At 39.1% G+C, this 24,348-nt stretch overlaps 1 protein-coding gene across 1 annotated transcript; it reads right to left on the bottom strand.

The window, feature by feature from the left end:
• Window positions 1-2,281: 2,281 nt before the first annotated feature.
• On the bottom strand, window positions 2,282-23,228 carry psmc2 (proteasome 26S subunit, ATPase 2). The gene is made up of 12 exons (XM_063072849.1): window positions 23,045-23,228; window positions 20,580-20,617; window positions 19,005-19,086; window positions 17,976-18,075; window positions 15,607-15,738; window positions 15,319-15,391; window positions 14,148-14,243; window positions 13,271-13,435; window positions 10,264-10,351; window positions 5,960-6,162; window positions 4,989-5,085; window positions 2,282-2,604 (listed from the first exon to the last, which is right to left on the bottom strand). The coding sequence occupies exons 1-12, from the start codon at window positions 23,115-23,117 to the stop codon at window positions 2,447-2,449; spliced, it is 1,305 nt and encodes a 434-aa protein (XP_062928919.1). The 5' UTR covers window positions 23,118-23,228; the 3' UTR covers window positions 2,282-2,446.
• Window positions 23,229-24,348: the final 1,120 nt, after the last annotated feature.

The following is a 24,348-nucleotide window of genomic DNA, read 5'->3' as shown; positions in this document are numbered from 1 at the left end:
TGGCGGTAACATTCGTGTTGTGTTCTTACCGCCGAATAGGACATTGTTGCTGCGGCCGTGCGACCTAGGCCTAATAGCCACAATTAAGGCTTACTATACACAAAATGTGATGCGTTTTATTGCAAGTACCATTGGCAGAGAGAGCAACTCCGAAGCGTCTTTGCCAGAGATCTGGAAAGACTACAATATAAAATTGGCGATCGCCAACACTGGAGATGCTCTCGATAGGCTAACAGTCTCGATGAGAAATGGCATTTGGAGGAAGCAGTGAACGATTTTAAAGGCTTCGAACCATCAACAGTAAATACGGCAATGGTGAGTTTGGCTACTCTACATAGGCTGTGTCTTTTTATGTTATTTGGCAGCTTCATAGCTTAAAGTTTACTGGAGAGCGTGTTTCTGCCGAGAGCGCTGCCGTGAGATTTTCGTTGCGCTAGACAGTGCAGAGAAGTATTTCTACTTTATATAGGCTGTGTATTTATCGTATCATTCCTGCTTTTACTATATGTTACTGTTATTTTAGGTTTTATGTGTTATTTGGCATAATTTTGTAGGTTAATTTTTGGGTCTGAGAACGCTCAAAAAAATTCCCCATATTAATAAATGCTAATTGCTTCTTCGCTTTACGACATTCCGGCTTACGAACCGTTTCATAGGAACGCTCTACCTTCGGATAGCGGGGGACCCCTATTGGGAAAATTTATTTCAAATCTGCAGTATTTTGCATTTGTATTGTTACTTGATTTGGTTTGGTTGGTCAACTAAAACACTGAAAACTTCCATAGATGTACCGTGAGCATTCTGACAGGCTGCTTCGCAGTCCGGTACAGGAGGAGAGGGGGGATGGTAACTGCACAGGACCGAAGGAAGCTAAAGAAAGTCGGAAAATTAGCCAGCTCCATCTTGGGTAGTAGCCTTCGTAGTACCCAAGGCATTTTCAACAGGTGGTGCCTCAGAAAGGCGCTGTCCATTATTAAGGACCCCCATCACCCAGGGCATGCCGCCTTCTTGTTGTAGTCAGGAAGGAGGTACAGAAGCCTGAAGGCACACACTCAGCCATTTATGAACAGCGTCTTCCCCTCTGCTATCCAATTCCTAAATGGACATTGAACCCATGAACAGTACCTCACTTTTTAAATTATTTGTTTTTGCATTACTTTTAATCTCTTCATCATACACTTAATGTAATTGATTTATTTATTTACTTTTTATATTATGCATTGCATTGTACTGCTGCGGGAAAGCTAACAAACTTCACGACACATGCCAGTAATAATAAACCTGATTCTGATGATTTAATTCATTCTCACTTCTCTTCCAGGGCTACAATGTTAAACAATACAAATGCAAACCCAGAAAAATTCTGCTTCCTTTTCCAATAAGGTTTCTCTTTGCTTCTTTTACCTTGTTACCATCAGAAATTCACTTTTGCTCTCTCTCCTTTTGTCTACAACACAAAACTTGATTTTTAAAAATTTATTTCCTTTGTAAAGCAAGGTCATAAACCAGAAACATGAATTCTCTGACCCACTACGCAGCTCCAGCACTTTGTTTTTATTATGACTGCTTTAGGCATTCAACCAAGATGTGGGCCTCATAAATATCGATGACACCTCTATTTGTATATTAGGTTCAGATCATTGAATTGCTCAATTGGTCTGCCTTGCATTTGAAAAATAAGAGGAAAACAAATAAACAAATTGTTAATCCAAGCAGTCTGGGAAGAGCTTGGTATAACATCGATGGTTATGAAATGTCTTTTTATAAATGTTACATAATTTATCTATGTGGAAATATGCTAATCATTCTTAGAAATGTGACTTTTTTAAATTTACATTTTAGTTCTGTGCTAAAGACCACCATGCCTCCATACCAATACATTTATTCTGCAGTCCATTGTGGTAGTCAATTTTCTTGTGACCAGGGTCCATAAACAAATTGAATGATTGATTAATTTTACTTTGCAATGGGAATTATGTCTCGGACACGGGAAGCAACTATTCTTTGAATAGATTTTGCCTCAACTTCCACTGAAAAGGGAGACTCAAGATGGCAAATGCTGGAATGTGGAGCAATACTGACCTGAAAAAGCAGTCCTCTTTAGTGTCTAATTCAAAAGGTGACACTATGTTACCTTCTTAATAACACTCAAGACCCACTATGGGGCACCAAGCTTCACATTTAAAGGCATATCTATTACAAAGTAACCCAGAAGCATGATAGGATTTTAAATCCGTACCCCCTGTATAAAATTCTCCTACAAATCAGATTCCTTAAAGTGTTTAAGTAGACAAGTTGATTTATTTCTACTGGAACTTCTACTGAAATGCCAAGTTATTAAATACATTTAAAGATAATCAAAACCATCATATTTTATAGAATTAGTCAAAAGCACAAATGACTAATATATGCAAATGTAGTCACAGAGAAAAAGTTTACAGTTGAATTAGTTATAGGTCATGTATCGTGGGGTAGCGCTAAACTTGGCATATGACTTAATAACTTTGTTCACAGCTTCCAAGAAGTCCTTCTCGGTGGCAATCTTTCGGCGAGCTCTGATAGCAAACATTCCAGCTTCAGTGCAAACACTACGGATCTCAGCTCCTGCAAGACAGTAGAGATAATCACAGTGTGATGAAACTACTTTGCTATCTGTTACCCCATCTTTACCATAATTGTGCTACACATTCATCATTGAGGAATAACCAAAGGCCACCCTATAAGAAATGCTAGGATCTTTTCAGATCTAATAAGATTCTGTATTTGTTTCAGAGATTTCCAAACTAGGACTGCAAATCATCCTATTAACTCCTGCAATGATTTCTCTCTTTTTTTTTACAGCTAATGACATAGAAGTAGTTTCCTGTTTCTCAATTAACTTGTTTTGTCCACTGGTGTGCCAGGGCTTTTGAGGTGGTGAAGAATCATGACAGGCTTTCATTAAGGGAATTTAAGAGAAAATGGATCGGCTCAGTGAACAATGACTGGCAGTTGGAATATAATCTCCAAAATATGTGTTTAGTCTCTTTAGCAGATAATATGAAAAAAATTAATTTCTTTAAATGACAAAAGATTGAAAAATAATTGTGCAAAAAGATGAATCATATGCACATCTACAGTGGATCTGGTTCATGGGGACCAGTACATTTTGGCCCAATTAAGCAGCTGTCCCAAGTAGCTGACGTTTCATGGAAATAGTTAAAAAGACAAACTACAATTTTGCTAAGTAAAAATTATGTACTTAAATGAAATACAGAACAAATTGGAACACTACCAATAGAACTATAAGATTGTGTATTGGTCCGTAATAGTTAGCAATGAAGGAATTCATCTGGTGCACAGTGCCGTGTACGGGGTGTCCAGGGAGGGACAGCACCTCTCTGACGAAGCTTATCGTGTCCATTCTGGGACAGCTTAGTCACCTTTGCTCCCCACTAGACACTCAGCTCTCACCAGCGGTTCCAAGCAGTTGTTCCTGGTAGTGACAATAGCCACACCCTGGTACACTGCTTCGATAGGCAGGCTAAACCAGCTCAGGATGGCTGGTGGGCCTCATACCCGGGTGAAATAGGGACATGTTCGTCCTAGCATGCAAAGTCAACTCTGGCAGACTTGGCAGATAAGATTAACAATGTGATCCAACTGTCAAGGAGGCACAGAAGTCGTGGTTATCCACTGCAACCAAGGAAGATCCCAGTCTATAACAACTATTTGTACCACTGGACCTGACTTCTGAAGTCAAGGGAGTGGAATGGCTTTTCCACTTTAGAAACACAAGTTTCACAGTCATCATCAGATATGATGAACAACTAGCACATAGCCATGTTCTTTTGATTGACTGGAAATGCACAGAATCAGCACAGACACCCAGTGCAGAAAATGGACTGCCTTCATACAATGCTGTCGAAGTTTGCATCCTTCAAATCTTCATTTTCATTGTAACATTCAAGATGACTGTCGATACCTTTAATTTATTTGTAGTCCCTAACTTGTTGAAATAGAGAAATCATTTCATTTTCTCTCTCAGCTGCTTCTGGCATCTCCAAGCCTAAATGCTCAAAACCGCAGTGAGTGCAAGTTCCAAACTGTCTTTCTGCTTACTTTTCACCAACTATCAGTGGCAAAAATCACTGCTTTCTGAACACAAACACAAGTAAATTATGCTATTTAAAAACTTTGTTCTAAGCACCGTGTGCTGTCTAAGTTCACACGACTGATGATAGTTAGAAACTGTTGGCAACAGTCTTCTGTCCCAATTAAGCAGCATAGTACACCAAATGAACAATGGGAATCGCAGTTATCTTCTCATTTAGGTTTTGTCAAATAAGCGGCTGACCTAATGAACCAGAATGCACTGCATTACCAAAGGTTAAAGTAACGTAACAAGATAATTAGGAAGGCAAATGGTATGCTGGTCTTTACTGCTAGAACATTTGATTAGCAAAGTAAAGATGTCTCACTGCAATTATATTGGACAATGTGACAGTAAAGCCTGGTGTCTCTACTTGCGATGGAGAAAATGTAACAAATATTCATCAGTTTGTTTGCTGAAATGGAGAGATTGTCCTACCAAGACAACACTGTCCTGACTATTAAAAAAACAGTAATTTAATAGAAAATTCCAGAACTCTTATGGGGCTTAGCAGGTTAGATATAAACAAATTAGGTGATGCAGGAATGGTACATGAAAGTGGCACAGTGAATCATGGAACAGGAAAAAGGGGCTGAATGGCCAGTTCCCACTTCTATTTATGAACCCATGGGGAGATAAGCTCCCAAGCCACTGGATATTAGGTTAGCAGTTAAACACAATGCCATCCTCATTGAACACTTGCAACCAGAGAAATCTAAACAATGTTGACCAGGGGTTCCCAACCTGTGGTCCACAGACTCCTTGCTCAATGGTATTGATCCATAGCATAAAAAAAAATTGGGAACCCCTGATGTAGAATGATAATTGACAATAAAAGAATACTGCTTTAACTTACCTGTACTATTTGGACATAATCGAGCTAGCAATTCAAACCTTGTGTCTCTTTCCACACTCATGCTGCGTGCATGGATTTTGAAAATGTGAGTTCGGCCCTGAAATTGACAAACCACCAATTTAAAACTAGTACACAAAACACTACAACACAAGAACAGGCACTTCATCCCACAGTATCTACTTGTGTTGACTCTTCAGGGAGCTCCGACTAGCAGCCCAAGATCCCTCTGTGTGTACGTCATTTAATAACCTCAGAAAATTTTCACAGTTTACACTTTTCAAAAGGAAGAAATACTGGTGCAGAACTTGTGGCAAAAATCCGGTCTTGCCTCTTCCAAAGAAGATCTCTTACTCATGCACTTTCCTTACAGGCTTTATGTGAAGGGAAACAACAGCAGTGAAGCCCTAACTTACACAACAGAGTGGCATTAAACTGTTATGAAGTATGGTGGGTTTCAGAACAAGGACCAACCATTAACACCTGAAAACTTTCTGCTTTCTAAGCCGTGCCCCAGCCCAACTATTTGTGAAAATATTGAATATTTCTGAAGTATTTAAAACAAGAAGAAAATCAGTAATTAAATCAATACAAACACATTTTAAAAACATAAGGTATGAGGGTTCAATGTTGGAGATGAGATAAGAGGTCCCACGAACAGCTGACTGCAACCGTGCAATTTCATTGCTCATTTTTGTGCTCCTGTTCATGGCAGAAATAAATACAGCATTAAACTGGTAATACTGAAAATCAACTGACGAATTAATTTAAGCATATTGAAATTACAAATATATCAATGTGTATTGTAACATCTGTTCCTTAATAATTTACAGCCTAGGTAATAAACCCAGATCACTGTACAAAGACTATTTCACAAAATGACTTTTATGAACAACCAAGAAAGTAAGCCAGATTTAATGCAAAGTTCCATTATCTGTGGAATTCTCAATTTTTAAGACAAAACATTTCCATACCTCAAGATCTGGCAAGCTAAATTCAATTTTTCGGTCTAAACGTCCAGGCCTCATCAGAGCTGGATCTAGGGTGTCAGGCCTGTTTGTGGCCATCAGTACTTTAATGTTACCCCTGGGATCAAAACCATCAAGTTGGTTAATAAGCTCCAGCATTGTACGCTGAACTTCATTGTCACCACCAGCACCATCATCAAAACGAGCACCTTGGGAGGAAAAAGAAAATCGCTCGTTACATGCAAGCTCAATATATCTAAATTATATTTAATAGAATATTAATACCGATATGCCACATAATTATAACAGTCTAACACAATGTATGACACTGAATTCAAGCAGAGCAATTTAGGTTCTGATATTGGAAGATGGTGTCAGCAAACAACGTGACCAAAGGCAATGTACTTCAGACAGTTCACAGAACTACTTCTTTTACTTCATCTTTCAAATATGATTCCCCTACTAAGCTACGTTCATTTGGAACCTGTGATTTACAATTTGAAGGTGTGTTTTTGGGCCAATTGAGTGTTCTGGTGCCTTGCTGTCTCCAAGAGAGTTTGGTGAGGTTTGGAGCAGAGTGTGTGGCCTGGAGACGGGGCGTAAGCCCATCATCGACTCCATTTAAATCGTTGAGGAAGACTGAAATCAATGAGGATGACAGAGGAAGGCGAGTGGGAATTCAGCACTGTCTGCCTGCGTTTGACCAGTCTCCCTCTCTCTCCCCCTCTCACTCACTGCAGCTGGAGAAAGATGCCAGTCTTGGGCCTTGTTCATGTTATACTGTTGCAAGAAAAAGTTTGTGAACTCTGCAATTAGCTGGTTTTCTGCATTAATTACTCATAAAATGTGAACTGATCTTAATCCAAGTCACAAAAATAGGCAAACACAATCTGCCTAATCTAATGACACGAACAACTGTACTTTTCATGTCTTTATTGAGCACACTGTTAACCATTCACAGTCTAGGCTGGAAGAAGGATGTAAACCCTTGTATTTAATAACTGGTCGAACTTCCTTTAGCAGCAACAGCCTCCACCAAACGTTTCCTGTAGCTGCTGATCAGGCTTGCACAATAGTGAGTAGGAATTTTAGACCATTCCTCCACACAAAACTGTTTCAGTTCATCAATATTTCTGGGATACCTTGCATTAACAGCCCTCTTCAGGTCATGCCACAGCATCGCAATTGGGTTAAGGTCAAGACTCTGACTTGGCCACTCCAAAACACAAATTTTCTTCTTCTTAAACCATTCCGTTGTTTATTTGCTCTTCTGTTTCAGATCATTGTCTTGTTGCATCATCCAACTTCTATTAAGCTTCAGGTGACAGACTGCTACCCTGACGTTCTCCTGCAAAATGTTTTGATACAATTTTGAATTCATTGTTCCCTCAACGATTGCAAGCTGTCCAAGCCCTGTGGCAGCAAAGCACCCCCAAACTATGATGTTCCTTGCTCCAAACTTCACAGTTGGGATGAGGTTTTGGTGTAGGTGTGCAGTGCCATTTTTCCTCCAAACATAGTGGTGTGCATTTCTGCCAAAAAGTTCAACATTTGTCTCATCTGTCCACAGAACACTGTGGAACATCCAGGTGGTCTTTTGCAAACTTGAGACAAGCAGCAATGTTTTATTTGGAGAGCAGCGGTTTCCTCCATAGTGTCCTTCCATGAACACCATTCTTGTACAGTGTTTTTCTTACAGTGGACACAGACTTCAGCAAGTTCTAGAGATTTCCATAGGGCTTTTGCTGTTACCCTTCAGCTCCTTTTCCACTTCCTTTGGCATTGCTTGTTGTGCTCTTGGTGTGATCTTTGCAAGATGCCCACTCCTAGGGAGAGTAGCAACAGTACCGAATTTCCTCCATTTGTAGGAAATTTCTCTTACATGAATTGATGAATACTCAGGTCTTTAGAAATGCTTTTGTAGCCTTTTCTAGCTTCATGCACCTCTACAACTTCTAAGGTCCTCTGAAAGTTGTTTTGATCGAGGCATGGTGCATATAAACAGATCTTTCTTGAGAAGTACAGGCTCTGCCAGTAACCTGACTTGGTGTGTCTTTTTTATAAGGCAGGGCACCTCTACAACCCACATCTCCAATCTCATCTCATTGATTAGAACACCCAGCTCCAAATAGCTTTTGTAGAAGGCATTACCCCAGAGGTTCAAGTACTTTCTTGAATCTAGACTGTGATTGTTTAAATGGTGTACCCAGTAATGATGAGAAGTACAATTGTTGGTGTGTTATTAGTTTAGACAGATTGTGTTTGTCTATACTGTGACTTAGATGAAGATCAGACCATGCTTTATGAGTAATTAATGCAGAAAACTAGGTAATTGCAAAGATTACACAAACTTTTTCCTGCAACCGTATATACTTCTGGTTTCTGTTTACTCTTCTTAGTGCTATTTTGTGCGATTTTGATCGGGGCAGATTGGCTCTGCAGCCTGCAGTCAGCCAACGACACAGCACTAAACTGAACTGAACAGTCCGGGACTGTTTCAAGGACTCTGTGGTTTGATGTTTTATATTCTATGTGTTTTTCATTCCATTTTTGCCGTTTGGTGAGCGATGTCGGCCGTTAGAATTCTTTTAAGATAATAACAAGTGGGATATACGAAAGAGAATTGGTGGATGTCCTGTACTTGGATTTTCAGAACACCTCTAACAAAGTGCCACACATGAAGCTGCTTAACAAGCTACGAGCCCACATTATTACAGGAGAGGTACTAGCACAGATAGAGCATTGGCTAATTGGCAGAAGGGAATGAGTGGGAATAAAGGGAGCATTTTCTAGTCGGCTGCCAGTGATTAGTGGTGTTACATAGGGGTCTGTGTTGGGACTGCTACTTTTTATGTTATATGTCAATGATTTGGATAAAGGAATTGATGACTTTGTGGCCAAGTTATGGACACTATGAAGATAGGTGGAGGGGCAGGTAATGTTAAGGAAGCAGAGAGGTTACAGAAGGATTTAAGACAGATTAGGAGAATGGGCAAAGAAGTGACAGACGGAATATAGTGTAGGGAAGTGTATGGTCCAAATAAAAGCGTAGACTACTTTCTAAATGGAGATAAAATTCAAAACTGAGGTGTAAAGAAACTTGGGAGTCCTTTTGCAGGATTCCTTAAAGATGGAGTCAGTGGTGAGGAAGGCAAATGCAATGTTAGCATTCATTTTGAGAGGACTAGAATATAAAAGCAAGGATATAATGTTGAGGCTTTATAAGGCACTGGTGAGGTCTCACTTGGGGTATTATGAGCAGTTTTAGGCCCCTTATCTAAGAAAGGATGTGCTGATATTGGAGAGCAATCAAAGGAGGTTCACAAAAATGCTTTCGGGATTGAAAGGCTTATCATATGAGGAGTGTTTGACGGCTCTGGGCTTGTACTCAGTGGAATTCAGTAGAATGAGTGGGAATCTCATTGAAACCTATCGAATGGTGAAAAGCCTCGATAGAGTGGATGTGGAGAAGATGTTTCCCATAGTGAGTGAGTCTAAGACCAGAGGACACAGCCTCAGAATCAAGGAACGTACATTTAGAACGGAGATTGGTGCTGAGAGGGAAATTAATCAGCCATGATAAAATGGTGCAGAGACGATAACCAAATGGCTTAATTCTGCTTCTATATCTTATGGAATTCAGGGTTGTATATTGCATACATGTCTGTGTGTACTGGCAGAAGGAGTGTTACAGAGGTTACAGAGATTTCAGAAAGGAATACTTAATTTCACCACAAAAGCTGTTATTACTTACCTTTGGCTATTGAGTCTCCCAAGAGTAACTTAGTAAGTTAGGGTAAACCCTGAAATCTGTGTTAAATATTATGAAGCTGGAAATGTCTACGCCAAATCCCGTCACCAGCCTTAGGGGGTTAAATTTCCTGCTTGGTTGTCCTTTTTAATTCTGTACATTTATGCAGAAATGTACTATTTCATGTACAAACAACATGAACTGCACAAATACCCAGTTCAGAATACACAAATTCAGAAAACTTTGTTACTAATATCAAAGATTAAAAATCTCTCGCATTGGATCATTCCTGTTAGTCTTATAAAATATATGGAGAATACACCTCAATATGTGTTCTCGTGCAATACTAAATTATTCAGTGATAAGATGACTACTAACGCTACTGAATACATATTGAAATGTTGTTTATGAGATCTCAGTAGGTAATCATTAAGTGGCTCCAAATGGCTGATTCCATTTAATCTCACACAAGTCACAATTGGCAACTTACAAAATCTCCATACAATAATCAAACTGTAGAATTGAGATAATCCCTCTCTAAAAGAGATATATACAATACCTCCAATTGCATCAATCTCATCAAAGAATATTAAGCACGCCTTTTTTGTTCTGGCCATCTCAAAAAGTTCACGAACCATTCGAGCACCCTAGAGAGAGACAAAACACATTTATTTTACACTAGCTAAATGTAGAAAAAAAAGTGGGTGCATATTTCACATTTTCACGAAAAGAAATGGGTGATCCAACTTGAGCTTAATTTTGTTTTGCAAGTTTCTCCAACTCTCCCACCCTGATAATTTTTCAAATGTTTCCAAGGTGCCTTCCTTTTTATTGAACCATGGTTTCCTTCCAACATAATAAACTGAAAACAGCAGACTCTCTTTGACCTGAAAACTTGATTCTCTTTACCCCCTGGTGGTTACCTGATTTAAGAGTGTTTACTGGATTTCTGTATTTACTTCCAATTTCAAGCAATTGCAATATTTTGATCTCTTACCCCTCACTCCCACCACGGTTAACAGAGGTATCAACTTTATCTGTTCCATTTTCCATCCTCTGCTTTTACCCCACCCATTTTCACCCAAAGTGGGACAGAGTTTCCCTTGTCCTCACCTTCCACATCATCAGCCTTCATCCTTAATGGATTATGCTCTGTAAATTTACTGTTTCCAGCCTCAGATAAATATTCCTCTCCTCTTTCAGTATTCAGAGTCCCTATATGACTCTGTAGTTCACCACCCCCCATCTCTACTGTCCACTCTTAATCGTGGCAAGAAGCCTGCCCTTCTCACCATTCACAGACTCAAACAACCTTCCAAGTGAGGCAATGATTTGTTTATTTATCCAGTAATTCTAATTAACTGTATCGCATTCAATGCTCGCAAACTGGCCAATATTGGAGAAACCAAATCCAGATTGGATGACCATCCTGCAAATAACCTTATCCCAGGCTACAAGAATGACTAAGCTTCCAGCTACCTTTTACGATATGGAATAGTCTATGGAATTCAGGGAAACAAGTAGTGAGATCATAGTCTACGGAATTAAGGGAAACAAGTAGTGAGATCATAGTCTACGGAATTAAGGGAAACAAGTAGTGAGATCATGGAAACTGTACAGAACGAAAAGGAAGAGGTCCTTGCTGTCTTGAGGAAAATTAAAGTGGATAAATCCCCGGGACCTGACAGGGTGTTCCCTCGGACCTTGAAGGAGACTAGTGTCGAAATTGCAGGGGCCCTGGCTGAAATATTTAAAATGTCGCTGTCTACAGGTGAGGTGCCGGAGGATTGGAGAGTGGCTCATGTTGTTCCGTTGTTTAAAAAAGGATCGAAAAGTAACCCGGGAAATTATAGGCCAGTAAGTTTAACGTCGGTAGTAGGTAAGTTATTGGAGGGAGTACTAAGAGACAGAATCTACAAGCATTTGGATAGACTGGGACTTATTAGGGAGAGTCAACATGGCTTTGTGCGTGGTAGGTCATGTTTGACCAATCTATTGGAGTTTTTCGAGGAGGTTATCAGGAAAGTGGATGAAGGGAAGGCAGTGGATATTGTCTACATGGACTTCAGTAAGGCCTTTGACAAGGTCCCGCATGGGAGGTTAGTTAGGAAAATTCAGTCGCTAGGTATACATGGAGAGGTGGTAAATTGGATCAGACATTGGCTCGATGGAAGAAGCCAGAGAGTGGTGGTAGAGAATTGCTTCTCCGAGTGGAGGCCTGTGACTAGTGGTGTGCCACAGGGATCAGTGCTGGGTCCATTGTTATTTGTTATCTATATCAATGACCTGGATGATAATGTGGTAAATTGGATCAGCAAGTTTGCTGATGATACAAAGATTGGAGGTGTAGTAGACAGTGAGGCAGGTTTTCAGAGCCTGCAGAGGGACTTGGACCAGCTGGAAAAATGGGCTAAAAAATGGCAGATGGAGTTTAATACTGACAAGTGTGAGGTATTGCACGTTGGAAGGACAAACCAAGGTAGAACATACAGGGTTAATGGTAAGGCACTGAGGAGTGCAGTGGAACAGAGGGATCTGGGAATACAGATACAAAATTCCCTAAAAGTGGCGTCACAGGTAGATAGGGTCGTAAAGAGAGCTTTTGGTACATTGGCCTTTATTAATCAAAGTATTGAGTATAAGAGCTGGAATGTTATGATGAGGTTGTATAAGGCATTGGTGAGGCCGAATCTGGAGTATTGTGTTCAGTTTTGGTCACCAAATTACAGGAAAGATATAAATAAGGTTGAAAGAGTGCAGAGAAGGTTTACAAGGATGTTGCCGGGACTTGAGAAACTCAGTTACAGAGAAAGGTTGAATAGGTTGGGACTTTATTCCCTGGAGCGTAGAAGAATGAGGGGAGATTTGATAGAGGTATATAAAATTATGATTGGGTATAGAGTGAATGCAAGCGGGCTTTTTCCACTGAGGCAAGGGGAGAAAAAAACCAGAGGACATGGGTTTAGGGTGAGGGGGGAAAAGTTTAAAGGGAACATTGGGGGGGCTTCTTCACACAGAGAGTGGTGGGGGTGTGGAATGAGCTGCCAGACGAGGTGGTAAATGTGGGTTCTTTTTTAACATTTAAGAATAAATTGGAAAGATACATGGATGGGAGGTGTATGGAGGGATATGGTCCGTGTGCAGGTCAGTGGGACTAAGCAGAAAATGGTTCAGCACAGCCAAGAAGGGCCAAAAGGCCTGTTTCTGTGCTGTAGTTTCTATGGATAATTTTCCATCCTGCTCTGACCCGCCTTTGGCCTTTTGCACAGTAAGCTGAACAAATAACACCTCACTTCCCAGCTCAGCAAGTTACAGTCCTCAGGACGCAACACCAATTTCACCAGTTTTGGCCAGTTACAAATGAATGGTTATCAAGCTGTAACAGTAGATTTTTTTTTCTTCTATGAATGCCAAATAACCTGCTGGATACTTCCAGCAATTTTTATTTTTAGATCAAATTTGTTGGAATTATCAAAATCAGCCTTGAGACAGACTTGTACTATAAACCTTCAAAAATAAGTTCCATAACAAGAGCAAATATTTAGTAAAAAAGTATTGATCTTTACCTCTCCCACATACTTCTGCACTAGTTCTGACCCTATCACTCTAATGAAGCAAGCGTCTGTCCGATTAGCCACAGCTCGCGCACAGAGGGTCTTGCCAGTTCCAGGTGGTCCAAACAGCAGCACTCCTTTTGGTGGTTCAATACCAAGGTTTATAAAAAGCTCTGGCTGAAAATCAAATAAATTTTCCTTGTTCAGTACAGGAATAGTGCAACTGCATGTCAGTACTGCAGTAGTTATGACACAAGAAAGGAACACATTTAGAAGAAAACAAGTACAGATTTTTCTGGTTAGATGGTTAGTTCAATCATAACTTCCTTGATGCTTTTACTGCTACATTGTTCACAAAACAAATAAAAACTGATAATGCTGTACATCAAACTAGATTAAATACAGACTTCATGTAAAAGGCTTGAATATCACATTTTTGCTTTTTGTTCACTTCAGGCTTTTCTCGGATTTTCTTAGACTCTAGCAAAATTATACCTTCTGCTGTGGATAATAATATGGTCAAGGGATGCATGAACTTTGTTCCTACAACACACTACTGAATTGAAAAGTATAACAATACCTACAAATGCTTAGTCAAAGTCACATTAATATCATAAAGTTCCCAGGTTGCCACTGCCCTATCAAAAATGGGACCAGCCAGTAGTTTACGTATGTAATTTAAAATTGGTGTGTGGGATTCTCAAAAGCAAAAATGAAGATGTAAATTTTTCACAGTTGACATGAAGTTTTAAAGGTTTGAAATGAAACTTAATCTAAGTAAGCTTCAGGGGTAGCTTTTCAAATTTTTAATTGAAATAAAGAGTAATAATTCGCACCCTTTACACATGCAATCCATCTAATGCTGTTTCACACCATAAGTTAAACTTACATGTAATAAAGGAGTTTCCACAACCTCTTGCAATTTTGCAATCTGTTCTTTGCAACCACCTACATCACTGTAGGTAACATCTGGCTTTTCTTCCACCTGAAAAAGTACTGCAGAATTAGATACGTAAAGTAATTCAATACTAATTTATACAAAAAAGATCCTTCCAAACCATAGACAAGTCCAAATATTACTCCACACAACTCTAAAATATCAGTATACTGAAGGCAGCTTACGAAATTGATCTTCCAGTCATAAGCCAAACTACATGTTTAAAAGAAACAGTTAACAGAAACATTTACTAGTTACGTAGTGTGCCCTACAGCCATGAAATTGATATGCACAACATTTTATATCAGATTCGAAATGATGACGGCAAGCCTCCAAGTTATTTAATCACACATTGATTACAGAATCAAAAAATGCAACACTAAAGAGGAAAGATCATGTAGTATAATTTTTAAAATTAAACGTGCCCAATTTTTAGCCCTATCTGCTCTGACAACTGTTAACAGTCCCAAAAATTGTATCATGTTAAAGGCTCTTTTGAAGCAACAATGCAGATAATATTCTCACTCAAAATTGTATGAAAGGAACTCAAAGTTTGTAATTGATTCAATGACAATCACAAAATCACTAGTGACAGATCATCCATCCCACTTCCAATCATATTCCACCTTAAAACAAAAAAAAGTTTAATCTCACTTGTCTTGAATATTAATGTTCCATCTCATTCATTCAAATAGCAAGTTGCTTAGCACTCTTGTCTGAACATATTGGATCAGATTCTGCCATTGCCACAGTACCAAAGGCAATTAATTCTTCACTTCAAAAGTCTTGTGTTCAAATCCTCCATAACTATCTTCAGCTCTACAAGTTGCTGTGAACTCAGTGTTTGTTTAACTTGTCTCTGTCCATCACCAGTCTCAAAAGGCTCAAAAACTATTCTCAGCAGATTATCTCCTTTCTGGAATTTTCGCAAACTTTACATCTGTCTACACTCTTTTGATATTCCATGGACAAGGATAAACTTATCTATCTTTGGATAAGTTATCTAACCTACCCTCTCTCTCTTATACTTGACATCAACCAAATTATACACCTGAGATGCACATGGGAATGTTTAACTATGATAAAAGCACTATATAAATGAAACTTGTTACTATTGCATTACCTGCATCATGGTAACAGTAGGATCAATCTTTGGTGGCAGTGGAATATGTATCTGGTATTTGTTTCGATCCACACTGCAATATTAAAAGTAATATTTTAAAGTATGGCCCAGTTTGTAGTAAAATGTCAGATATTTATTTGCATTTAATATTAATATAGTGTATGTTAATTCATATGTCTGAGTAAATATGAGTAATCGTGGTGACTTAAATTCTGTAATTTACTAAAAAAAAACACAATTAGTGATTTGACAGCAAACATCCAAGAAAATTAAAGGTTAGGTTCATACCCAACTCTCATTCCTTCCTCAATATCAGTGGGAGCCACCTGGTCACTTAAGTCAACCACAAATTTTGCAAACTGCTTCACATTAATGATGTACTTGGGATCTTCAGAATCTGCATTTATAATCTTTGTACATCTGTAAAAAAAAATCCATCATAGTTATCTTTTCAATAAGCTCACTCAATGTCAACATGTAATTATGGGTTGTATTTAACGCTAGACTTCACTGATCCTGTTAAACAGCATTCAAAATACAGCTTCAGAAATAGAGCAATGTGAAAAATCGTTTGTTCCTCTTGGAAGGCTAATCAGGTAAAATTAAGACAGTTAAAATGAAGGTGAACAATAGGAATTTCTGTCCACTAAACATATCTAAAGTGCATCAGATCTGAACCAGCGAAAAAAGTTTTTAGAAGGCAATTTGTTTCATGAAATTCAATAAAACGGAAAGAGCCCTATCAAATGCATTATGCAGTTTAAGATTCAAATGGATGTGTGACTTTTACCATGTAACAGTCACATTAAATAGTCTCCACCCTGACTTCCTAAGTCAGCAACAATAAAAATGTGGGATTTCAAGAAACACAGATTCTTAATTGCATTTTATTCACATTATTTAGTCAAGAGCTTGCAGTGTGCACATTGGCTCCTGCCATCCCTACTTACGACATCATCTACATATCAAAATTATTTCATTAGTTGTAAAGTGTTTTGGGATACATTGAAGAGACTTAGAAGGTTATACTGATAAAGCTGGATACCATTCTGATCAATTAAGTCCAAGTTAGCTCTTTGCCAAGCCATCCGGTCAATCGCATTCTCCTGCTTTTTCCTTGCAGACAAAATAATAGATGTCTACAAGGGAACGTTGCTGAATGGTGCAGTCCAGGCTGCAAAAGTATATGCTGAGGGCTGCATTGAAGTTTGGTGCAGCCTATGCAAAGACTGTGGGAAGGACCACAGTCCGGGCTCCTTCCACTGCAACACGTGAAGCAGCCAATTGGAGTGGGGAAGCCCATCAAATATTGAAATATGTATCACCCCAGGGAGCATTATGATTTTAAAAACTATATTGACCATGAAAGTGTACAACTTTGCACTGTTTGTTTTGTATATATCTCATCATGAAAATAATTTATTTTTGAAATATAAAACATTACAATTATTCTTCTTGATAGAGATAGGAAAACTCACAAATCTGATGGGATATGTTGAAACACATGGTACCCTAGCCCAAGACGTAAAGAACCTTGAACAGAGAACTGAAGTAAGTTGATTATTTTTGATATCATTCTCCACATATGACTGAGGACCTGGTTTACAACTCTGGCTATTTGCGTCAGTTCAAAGCTTTTTTTTCTAGTGGGGTACAATAACACGTTACAACTTACTGACCACGTATTCAATCAGACCTATTCTTTTGTCTACAGCAAGCTTTGTAAAATTTTAATCAAACACAATTTCTCTTTCATAGCTCTGCCCAACATAAATATATGTTTTACATCATTGCCGAAGGAACATATGACAATTGTTTTGAACAACATCAATGAGAATATTATACTGGAATCAATGTAAGATTTTGCCACTCTACTTGGTTTGGTAGCCATTAAGATTTATTTTACAACAGGACAAGAACCTGATCATAATCCAGAGAAATTCTGAGTGGTCCAATTACCTTTCCCTTCATTTTAAACATTTTCTCTACTCAGCCTTAAAATGCAAGTACCCAGCTCAACTACTTCCTATCATGTTATTCAAATTCCTAGCAGTTCTATATTTTAAAAATCCAACTTTGAATCACAATTTTAAAATGAAGGTTTCCTCAAATTGTGATCATCTCTACTCACCCTCACAAGATCCTTCATGTTAAATGTTTTCAGAAAATACTGCATCCCCATTTATTCTCATGAAATGGAAATCAGCTCAAAGAATCATAGAAAATAACACCAGGCTACTATCAAGCTCAAAATGTTTACGTGGCCAAAATAGACTTCAATTACACTTCTTGATTAATAATCAATAGTCCTGCAGATTATGGTTTTTCTAATGCTCATTCAGGTACTTTCAAAATATTACAGGGCATTCCCTTCACTAAATCTTTCAGTGAAGTACCTGATTAATATCTTTCCTCAACACCTCTCTAAACTTGACACTAATTAATTTAAATCTATATCCCCTATTTATTAATGTCTCCTCAAAGAATAGCTTCTCACTACTTACCCTGCCTTAGGCTGTAATGATCTTATACCGCCCTTCCTTTGTTCTAGTTAAAGATAGTCAAATTATAGTTTCAGGTGTGATAAAGAAGAAAAATGAGAGATTAAGTATATAAGAGATACAAGTTCATCCTCCACTGTGAGCTAGACTTCATACCTTGCAACCTGCAAAGGCTGCTCACTCTGAAGTGTCTGTTTGTCTGCTGCTAAGTCCCATAATGCTGGAGGAGCCAGGCCGGTGTCAGATTCCTTGATACCTGCACATAGGAACGCAGACCTTAAAAGCAGATCAAATTGTCCCGACAAACAAAATAACATAGTAAAGTGACATTAAACCAATTCTCAGAATGTGATTCAAAATTATGTTACATATTATGCAGGTATATGACTTGATACTTTACAAAGGAAATCCTTTTTGTGAATGGCCTTCATTACTGACTGACCACACCCTGAATTTCATGACCTGGGGTCAGCTCAAAGCAATTTCATAGTCTATAAAGTACTCTGAACTGTAGACTGTGGTCGGACACCGATTTGCATGCAACCAGTTTCCAGAAAGAAACATGTGCTAATGGCATTCTCATATAGTTCAGATATTTAAAGAGTTGAGTCAACAATGGAACAAACCACCAAGGTAAATTCCATTTTTTGCAATAGTGCCATGAGATCTTTTATGCCCAATTGTGAAAACAGATGCAATCTTATTTATCATGATCCAATCACTGGCGTCTCAGTGAGACTCTCAGTACTGCACTGGAGAGACAGCCTTGCCCTTAGTGCTCAGCAACTGACCATTAATATTAGAAGTCTGACGAACCTCTTACAAGAGAAAAACAGAGTGATTATAGGTTTTTTGGATGGAGCTTGCAGTAGTTATTTTAATGAGGTTGCTCCAGTGTTTTGAGGATCTCATAAATCATAATCCTTAACCCAGCTGTTTGCAAAGCTGCTCAAGTTGCTAAACCACTTTAAAATTTTAAAAAAGTTTCACTAATGTTATTGAACTGTTTGTGATTTAGTTGTAATTTTATCTTGTTAAATTTTTTCTAGTTTAGAAAGAATTCTAATTCTTTCAAATTATCCCAATTCCACAGCATGAAGATGAATACATTTTTGTATGTGCAGATATTTTGCACCAAATACATTGACAATAATTGCCAGTAACAAACACTTTAGTTAAATTTACCAGTCAACTCGTTAATTTTCTTGAGAAGCTGTTGAATATCATCCTCGACCTGCTTGATCTGTCTCGAATAGGTACTCTGACCCTACAAAGGAAGAAAATTTCATCTGAGCAGTCTTGCTGCAAAGACATTAACATGAAATCTGTTTAACTTGGCCGATTACACCTGGCACCTCAGTTTACTATTCCATTCGATCCATGTGAAAATCAAACAATTTAACATTCCTAATGATTTGAGGAAAACAATAACCCTACAATGATATCTAGAGACAGACTATATTCAGGTGGTCAGAAAACAGAGATGTGTGTACAAGATTTTTGTCAACTGTTTAAGTAAATTTACATTGTACATATACTACATTCTGCAACTCTGCATAACTTTTCAGTTGCTGACATCTCAAAAGTACTCAGATCTTATAACGAAAAAGCATGCCCGAGTCTCAAATGTGTGTTACCAATGGGAATAGTCATTCTCTTTGTGTAGACAGTATGTCCAGCTTGTGCAAATCAACAAGTATACTATTCTTCTCAGGCATGAGATTCGCTTGATTCCAGTTCTGTGGATTCAGAGATGGCTGAAAAAGACAATCTGCTTCCCATAGACAGTTCCATAGGAGCTGCTAGATGACCAGGTAGTCTGACAGGAGGTGAGGAGGAATTTCAAAAGCCAGAAGGCAATGTATCTGTGGAATTTGTTGCCACACGTGGCTGTGGAGGTTAAGTAACTGGGTACACTTAAAGTGGAGGTTAATAGATTCTTGATTAGTAAGGGCGTCAAAGATTACAGGGAGAAGGCAGGAGAATGGGGTTGAAGGGATAATAAATCAGCCATGACAGTAAAGAACGAGCTGAATGGTCTAATTCTGCTCCTTTATCTATGTGCACACCATTGCATGCATTTTACACTTGGTTTATCTGCGCTCCTAATGAACAGTGTCTGATTTTCTCTTTACCATCCAAATGTCACTTCTTCACTTTCTCTGTACTATCATGGATCCCAATGAGGAAATGGAAATGTTAATTTTTTTTTCCAAGGGAGTTTTGTGAACATATTTGATAAATGTGACAGATCTTCGGCACAGTATTGTGGGCGGAAGAGCCTGTATTGTGCTGTACGTTTTCAATGTTTCTATCCTGGAATAGTAGCTGTTTTGGAACTTTAATGTTGGGTATGCAAATGATGTGAGCTAACTGACTATACAACTATGGCCTCAGTGCTAGGGATTTTGGATAATATTAATCACCTTGCTAATGGAGGTAAATATTCTGCAGCATCACAGTGGTGACATTACTCCAGCCCCTGGAATTGCCAGCAGTAGGTAACCCATGTCTGAGAAGCACGTGAAGGACAAGAGTCATTACTGACCAGTGGATCATAAGCCTGCCAACATACTTTCCTTCAAGGTAACCGAAGGTTGACAAGGCACACCAAGGAAGATGTTGGAATTTCATTAATTACATCTGTCTTTGTTGAGAGATCGCTCCTGAACTCCTTGAAGTCATCCATTTTTTCCCCCACAGTTTCATCAACAACAAGATCAAAAATGACAGGCCAGAGAATGTTAGCAACATACTTACATAGGTTTTCAGTAGGGCGATATCTCCTTCATCAAGCGCTGCAATTCAACCAAGAAAAAGCACGTTATGAAAGTACTTTACTTACAAGTAAATCACTAAATTAAGCACTATATTAATAAACAACGATTTGTTTCTTATATACATCTCTATTTCAAAAATTAAAATGATAAGTAAAGTAACTCAGCATTTGAACTTAGTTCAGCCCTTGACCTTGGGAAACTCTCAGTAGAAAGTGGTGGAGAAAATAGACAAGAGAGATAGGTTCAGGCCTAGATGGGACAGATAGAGGTGAAGATTATACTGACAGGAAGGCTATTACATAAGAGGCTATCATTGGGCATGAAAGAAGGATTCAATTTAAAAGAAAAATGAAGGCTTTCCTAACATAGAAGCGTGCGGTGGGTGAGACAGGGTAAACTTTCATACTTGGCAGAATATGGAATAACCTCATTCGCGTAGGATAGAATGAGGCCAGCAAGAGAAGTACTGGTTGGTGCACAAAGGTGTGGATAAATAATTCAAGCCTACAAAGTGGAAACAGCAAGACTCAGAAATTTTCAGGTACGATATTAATCTCAGTAAGCTCAATAAGTTGTCAAGAAATACAATACTTTTTATCCTCCAAAATTTGTTATGGAAATGTTTGCTCATCTAGTATTGGATGTCAACAAATCGGCTGATATTTTGAGACAGTGAGGAATTGAGAGGTATATACGAAAATATGGCCTGAGTGTATTGCCACACGGGGGTCCAGATCTGAGAGCGAGCCGCTACACGGTGTTTGGACAATTTAAATGCCGGTCCAGATAGACTAGAGAGCCCGAGTGGCAGGACCAGAGGCGAGGGCTGGGCTGATCTCGCTCGCTCTCCGGCAGTGAACTGCTCCGGCTGCTGTGATACGGAGACTAAGGACTGGGCCTAATCCAGCTGCTCCAGGGAGCGGATCCAAGGACCCAGTCTGGTTCGGAAAGCTGTCGCTTGCTTCTATTGTTTGCATTGATTGGTTTTTTCTTTCTCTGCGCAGAGGTTTTAGATTCCTTTTTCTTAATTGGGTTCTTTGGGTTTCGTGCTTTGTGGCTACCTCTAAGCAGACAAATCTCAAGGTATGTAATTTATACTTCCTTTGACAATAAGTATACTTTGACTCTTGAATCTTTGAATTAATGTGATGCTTTTGTTTGATATCACACAGGACAACATGACCAGGAGGGAATGAAGCACTATGATCAATCACTGAGGACTAACATGGGAAAAGGCACAAACACAGCTACTGTGAACAATTTTTCCTTGTTCACTTCAGTTGATCAGGATGTCACCCGATGGTCCCCCAAATGACAAGTCTATCTGAAAGATTAGGAATAACTGTGTCAAAGACAGCAAAGGAGGGTAATTATTTTTGCTACGACAGACAACAGAAATAACTGATAAGACTTGTTTCAGTACTGCAGCAAGAAAGGAAACCTGATAAGAAAATCAAACAAGGACATTCAGGAAAAACGTGCACAACAGAAAGTGACAACACCTTCATGAACTTTGAAGAAGAACCTTTGAAAAATCAGCTAATATTGGGACTAGTAACGGAAAAGATTTTTATTCACAGAAATTGGGTATTTATTGTTGGGTGCTGGGATCTGAGCTCATGCTTCCAGATAAATAATCCGGGGCACTCAGCTAGTGACAACGTCTGTCAATTCTGATGGAGGACTGTCAACTCAAAACATTAACTGTTTTTTCTCTCTACAATGTTGCCCGGTTTGCTGAGGATTTCCAGGCTTTAATGTTTGTTTTCACATTTCCAGCATCTGCACTATTTGCCACTGTACCTGATGAATTTGACAATCAGAATTTATTTTTGCAAGAACGTACTGGCGAACAAACATGTTCCCGGGTGTACAAGTGAAAATAGATAGGGAATTAAAGAAAATTCAGCGTCTGGGAACAGGGATGGAGAGACCCTAAAGAATGTGTAACCGATTAAAATACGGTGAGGGAGGGAAGTAGCACATTTAACTGACCATACTGTATAGATTTCATGGAAAATGGATGCCCTAAAATATACGTTGGAGCTGAGAATGGAGGAGACGAAGGAAAAGGGAAAGGCAATTTAGCTTGGAGCAAAAATGATGGAATTATCCTTTCATTTCAGAAGCTCAAAAAGTAGCAATGAATTTCGAAACCACTGATTTTTTTTTGAGATGTAGCCCTATTGTAATATTGGAAACGTTGAGCTGTGGGCAAAGGCCAAATGTTAGAACAGTGAAGGGGATGTGACGTCCTTGGCTGAGGCCAAAATGTTGCCACTGACACCTCGAGACGACCCTTACTCAGTGAATCTTCACGACCTGCTGCAGGTCTGCTGCAAATATCAGAAACAAACCCCCAGCCTCCCACCAGACAGGTCTGGGCCCATTCCTTCCGCAACGCCCGGTCTCCCACTGGAGAGTCTCCGAGCACCCATCGCTCACCTCGGATCGGCTTCTCGTCTTCTTTGGATTCCTCTTTGGCTTTACGCTGATCACTTCCCAAATAATCCGGCATGACGGCGGCAAAAATAAATTACTCTCGGCTTTTAGCGTTACACAGCACTTTACCGAACACTACCTCCCAGCATTCGCCGCGCCGAAACCCAGACCCACCTCCCAGCATCCTCCGCCCCAGAAATCAGACCCACCTCCCAGCAGCTACCGCATCGAAAAAGAAATGGCCTCTGCGCTGCTGCTGGCTGTATTTGATTCCAGTGTCGCTATTCTTGGCAACAACAGCGTTTTATTTAGTATAGAACCATCTGTGGTTACTGACCTTCTGTCAGTAATAATTTTCCTCCCTCATAGATATTGCATGACCTGTTAATTATTCTCACTCATTTCCGTTTACCACAGTTCTCGGTGTGTAATTTCTGTATTCAGGAAGACATAGATATGCATTTCCTATCTGAGCACGAGTTATTGCTGCATTAATTATCCTTGACAATAAAAGTTCATATATTTTTGTAGGAGAAGTTTCTTTAAATTTACATTTTAAAGTTTATTTAAATCTCCATAAATTATCACTCCATTTAATCTATTTGTTGTGCATTAACGTGGGACTTTACACTTCCTGAAATAGATTCTCACCCTGGTGTCCCTAACACCTAATATTGACTTCTTCCCCTTCACTGAATGCATTTTGTTATTCCATGTGTCAGAATACTTACCCTATGTCCAATTTTAGATGGACCAAGCATTAAACTCACATTTTAACAGTGGGGAGACTTCGATCGTGCCACCAGCTATCCCCCCATTTGCCTGTAAACGTAGAAGATGAGCTCTAATTATTGTCACATTTACTAAAGCAAGTGTAGATTAGCACTGAGGACAGAGGAACTTCATAAACCTGTACGATAACACTAACCTTGACAGTAAATGTTCAAGATTAGGGCGGTATGGTAGTGTGGTAACCACAACTCTTTATGATGCAGGTGACTGGGTTCACGAGGAGTTCTCCCCGTGATCTCCTAATGCTCTGGTTTCTTCTTCTCCTTCGAGTTTTTACGGCAGGTGGCATCCACACTGTTGCATTACTGCCATCTTCAGGATTTATTGTCCTTCATTGTCCATTCACTTTAAAGCCGTCTTTTCAGTTCCGTTGCCCTTAAAAAACTAAACAACCATTTCCTCCCCTGATCACTCTCCCCACATTCCAATAAACTTTTAACACTGTTCTCTACCAGTCCTATTTTGCGTAATTGTTGTAACATTTGTTGCCTTTCCTGTGCAAATTTCCAGCATAA

The sequence above is a fragment of the Mobula hypostoma genome, chromosome 20, assembly GCF_963921235.1.
Source record: "Mobula hypostoma chromosome 20, sMobHyp1.1, whole genome shotgun sequence".
Classification (NCBI taxonomy): Eukaryota; Metazoa; Chordata; class Chondrichthyes; order Myliobatiformes; family Myliobatidae; genus Mobula; species Mobula hypostoma.
Note: the sequence above shows the minus strand (reverse complement) of the source record. Positions and strands in the feature narration are given on the sequence as shown.